Here is a 4,856-nt window from a genome sequence, read left to right as displayed (position 1 = left end):
TGCTGTACTCCTTGATCCCTTAATAGTACGACACTCATAGTATGATCAGACACCGAGAGGTACATGAATAAGTCTTCCCCGAGCATAGTTGTCAATATCGTACGATACGCGATACGTATTGTACGATACGTATCGTATCGTTTGAAAAAAGTGCTGTATCGTTGATACGTATCGTAGGTGCATATGAATTAGACGATACAGTTGTATGTATCGTACGTATCGTGCGTATCGTACGTATTGGTTGTATCGGACGATATATAAACAATTGGCTTAAATAGGCTTTTTTAACCAAAATTTCAGCCCAAATTTAGCCCAAAACGTTTTTTCATTTTTTTAAAAGCAAGTTGGGCTATTTTGGTAGTTTGGCCCAATAAAAAAGCCTTCTTAATTATTATTTTTTTTTTTTAGCCCTAAAAAAATTGAACCACAATTAAATCTATTTACCCACACATAGCTGCACCAGTCAGTAGTCACCCACACATTTTTTTCCTTTGTATCTCAATTCTCAAGCTCTCAACTTTCCCAAAACCCCTTTGGCTTCCTCTCTATTTGATTTCATCTTTTTACCTTTTAGATCATCAAGTTCCAGGAGATCTCTCATCAAGGGACCACAAGCTCCAAAGGACCACAATCTTGTCTTTTTCTTCTATTCCTTTTCCTAACCCAAAAGTCCCACTCTCACATGCTACTAGAGCAAGACAACAACAACAACAAGTGCTGCCTCATGTTGGGTCCACTGTGTGTGTAAGGTTAGTTTTTCTTTTTTCTTAATAAATTTTTTTGATTAATTCTTTATACTGAAAAATTATTGTAATTATTTATTGTTATTAACATATTATATTAGTTAATTTAGTTTAATATAATCGAGTGGCTTATAAAAAATTAGTTTAGTATAACTGAATATGTATCAATGTATGTATATGAGTGTTTATATATAAATATTATATATATATATATATATTTATATATGTATTTTGTAATGTTAATATTAATATTGTGAATTTGTGATAGTGTAACTGTGACTATGATACTTAATTTGTGTACATAAAAATTGTTGATTGACTATAAATTCATGTGTTCATATTTGCTTTTAGGTATATATAAAAAAAAAAGGGTGATAGGAGGAAAAGAAATAAGGAGAAAGATCCCACTTGGGATTATTGTCTACGTATCAATGATGATAAGACAAGTAGGCTTAAGCTTAAATGTAATTATTGCTCAAATGAATATTGGGGTGGAGTCATAAGAATGAAAAACCATTTGGCACATACACATAAGGATGTTAAACCATGCTTGAAGGTGCCCGAAGATGTTAAAAATTATTTTGCCAAACTTTTGGAAAACATTAAAAAAAAAAAAAAATGAGCAACTTGATGATGAGTTTGATGTTGAATGTCTTCAAGAAGATGAATTACAAAAGATTGGTGGTGATAATGCAAAAAAGGGAACCATGGATGCATACTTAAAAGGGAAATCAAATTCTAAACAAGTGACTTTACCTTCCTTGGTGAAAGATCGTACTGCAACTTGTTTGGCTATTTGTAGATTTTTTTATGCTCATGCTATACCTTTTCATTTAGTTAAGAGCCCTTTGTTTAAAAAAATGATGGATTCAGTTGCTAATTATGGCAAGGGATTGAAACTCCCTACTTATCATGAAACAAGGGTGACTTTCTTGAAAAAAGAGGTAGAAAATATACACTTCACACTGGATAAGTATAAAAATGAGTGGAGAAAAACAGGTTGCACTTTAATGTCAGATGGACGGACGGATAATAGAGAGAGATCTATCACAAACTTCCTTGTCAATAGTCCAAAGGGAACAGTTTTTCTTAAATCTATTGACACCTCCGATATTTTCAAGAATGCTGAAAATTTATTTCAATTGCTTGATTCTTTGGTGCAAGAAATTGGAGAGGAGAATGCGGTACAAGTAGTGACAGATAGTGCTTCAGCTTATGTTTCAGCTGGTGAAAAATTAATGGAAAAAAGACGTAAGATCTTTTGGAATTCTTGTGCTGCCCACTGCATTGATTTGATGCTTCATGACATTGGTGATTTGCCTGTGCATGCAAATACTATAAAAAAAGCAAAGAAGATCACTGTTTTTATTTACCGTCATATTTGGGTGCTTGATTTGATGAGAAAATATACAAAAGGGAGGGAATTGGCAAGACAAGGTGTCACAAGATTTGCCACTGCCTACTTAACTTTGAAGAGTATATATCAACAAAAGATTGGATTAAGGTCTAGGTTTGCATCTGAGGAATGGGCTAAGAGTCCCTATGCAAAGAAAAGTGATGGCATTAATGTCCAATTAATTGTCTTAAGTGATCCAAAGTTTTGGCCTACTATTAAATTTTGCTTGAAACGTGTGACCCGTTAGTAAAAGTTTTAAGGCTTGTAGATGGTGATGCAAAACCAGCAATGGGCTGCATATATGAAGCTATGGATAGAGCAAAAGAGCAAATCTGGAAAAATTTTAATGATGTGCAAAGGAGATATAGACCTATATTGAGAATTATTGAAACTAGATGGGAGCTTCAACTTCATAGGCCTTTACATGCAGCAGCTTATTTTCTCAATCCTAAGTAAGTTCATTATTTGAATTGTTATATATTTTAATCTTTATCTTTATATTTTGTATGCCTATTTATTTATAAGATATAAAACTGTGATAGGTTTCATTATGATCCCAACTTTGTTGCAAATGAAGAAGTGAGAGTTGGACTTTATGAAGTGATTGAAAGGATGTGTCCTACAACTTTGGAGAGATGTCGGATTGATCTACAATTGGAGAAATTTGATAAAGCTGAGGGTTTGTTTGGAAAAGAAATGGCTATACTTACAAGAACAAAGAAGCAGCCAGGTATGTGCTATTGTTATTATCATTATCATCTTAATGTAGCTTTTTATTTGTTGTTATCATAATTATATTGTAGCCCTTTACAATTTCTTTTGTTGGTAATATAGCATTGTGGTGGGAAAGTTATGGAGTACATTGCAAAGAGCTTCAAAACTTAGCTATACGTGTCTTAAGCCTAACTTGTAGTGCAACGGGATGTGAAAGAAATTGGAGTACTTTTGATCATGTACACACTAAAAAAAGAAATCGACTTGAGCAACAAAGAGTGAATGCTTTGGTGTTTGTAAACTATAATATTAATTTGGAGTTGAGACAAATAAAGAGAGAAGAGAATGGTGACTCATATGATCCAATTTGTCTATCGGATATGGAATCTGATGATGAATGGATTACCGAAAAGGAAGAACCTTGCTTGCCAGAAGATACTTCATGGATGGACATTCATGAATGCTTTGAAGTTAATGAGGAAGGATGTAGTAGAAAAAGAAAGAGAGGTATAAATTTATATTAAATTGAAATTTTCTTTTCTATATTATGAATAAAATGCTAATTTTGACAATATATATTTTTTGTTATTATTTTTATAGGTCCAAGAAATTTGAATGCCAAAAAGAAAAGTAAAGAAAAAGTTATTGAAGTTGAAGAACCAGAAGAGATAGTGGATGTTGGAGATGATGAAGAAGATGTACAAGAAGATGCCAATGATGAAATGATTTTGCAAGATGATGAAGATGATAACTTCATTGACTTGGACTATGGAGATGATTTTGATGATTTTGATTAGGCAGTGATGAATATGATTAGGAAAAAAAATATTTTGACTAATATAATATGTAGTGACTTTGAACTGTAATGAATTTGGATATGGATATTTTTATCTTTTGGATATGGATGTTAAAAATATATTTCCATTTGGTTTATTTGGTTAGCTTAGTCAAATACTTCAACATAAGTGATAATTAAAGTAGTCATTATTTGCATATGTTTCAATTTTATAATAAATATATGTATATGTATAATGTTTTATAAATTTTATATAGTGTTTGTGTATCTTACGATACACGATACGATACGATACACGATACATAAAAATGAAAAAACGATTCACGATACGATTCACGATTTGACAACTATGTCCCCGGGTTCCAAGGCCATTAACATGGATGCCCACGTCAAATATTCCTTCAAATCCTGAAAAGCTCTGTCACATTCCTCATTCCACTAGAACCCCTTCTACTTCTTCAAAAGTTGGTAGAATGGACGGCAGCGGTCGGCAAACTTAGAAATGAACCGATTAAGGGTAGCTAGCATTCCGGTTAACACCTGCACTTCCTTCAGATTGCCTGGCGACTTGAGGCGTTGTACGGCTTCAATTTGGTCGGGTTGACCTCTATCCTACGGTTAATGATCAGATATCCTAGGAACTTGCTGGCCCCCACCCTAAAAGCATACTTGTCTACATTCAGGTGCAACTTATGTTGCCGAAGAACTTCAAATACCCCCTGGAGATCCTCTATATGCCTCGTCTCTTGTTTACTTTTTACCACCATGTCGTCAATGTACACCTTAACCGTATGCCCAATCTTGTCCCGAAACATTCTAGTCATCATTCGTTGATATGTTGCCCCGACATTCTTTAACCTGAAGGGCATCATGGTGTAATGGTAGTTCGCATAAGGGGAGATGAATGTCGTCTTCTCTTGGTCCTCGGCAGCTAGAGCGATCTGATGATAACCCTGAAAGGCATCTAGGAAACTCATCCTCAGGTGCCTATAAGTGGCATCGACCAATTGATCTATTTTTGGCATAGGGAACGGGTCCTTTAGGCATGCTTGGTTCAAATTCGTGAAATCTACACAAACTCTTCATTTGCTGTTCTTCTTTCTGACCACTACGGTATTTGCCAGCCATTCCTGGAAAAAGATTTCCTTTATCGTCCTGGCCTCTTTTAACCTCTCGACCTCCTGTCTCACTGCCTCAACGTGTTCCT

At 34.4% G+C, this 4,856-nt stretch overlaps 2 protein-coding genes across 2 annotated transcripts; both read left to right on the top strand.

Moving 5' to 3' along the window:
• The first annotated feature begins 1,603 nt into the window (after positions 1-1,603).
• Positions 1,604-2,386, top strand: LOC115970382. Its single transcript, XM_031090025.1, has one exon. It carries the CDS (start codon positions 1,604-1,606, stop codon positions 2,384-2,386), a length of 783 nt encoding a protein of 260 aa, XP_030945885.1.
• Positions 2,387-2,427: 41 nt separating this feature from the next.
• Positions 2,428-3,650, top strand: LOC115970377. Its single transcript, XM_031090018.1, has 4 exons — positions 2,428-2,591; positions 2,682-2,869; positions 2,974-3,360; positions 3,454-3,650. The coding sequence occupies exons 1-4, from the start codon at positions 2,428-2,430 to the stop codon at positions 3,648-3,650; spliced, it is 936 nt and encodes a 311-aa protein (XP_030945878.1).
• Positions 3,651-4,856: the final 1,206 nt, after the last annotated feature.

This window comes from Quercus lobata, chromosome 2, assembly GCF_001633185.2.
Source record: "Quercus lobata isolate SW786 chromosome 2, ValleyOak3.0 Primary Assembly, whole genome shotgun sequence".
Taxonomy (NCBI): Eukaryota; Viridiplantae; Streptophyta; class Magnoliopsida; order Fagales; family Fagaceae; genus Quercus; species Quercus lobata.
This window is presented reverse-complemented; position numbering and strand designations above follow the sequence as displayed.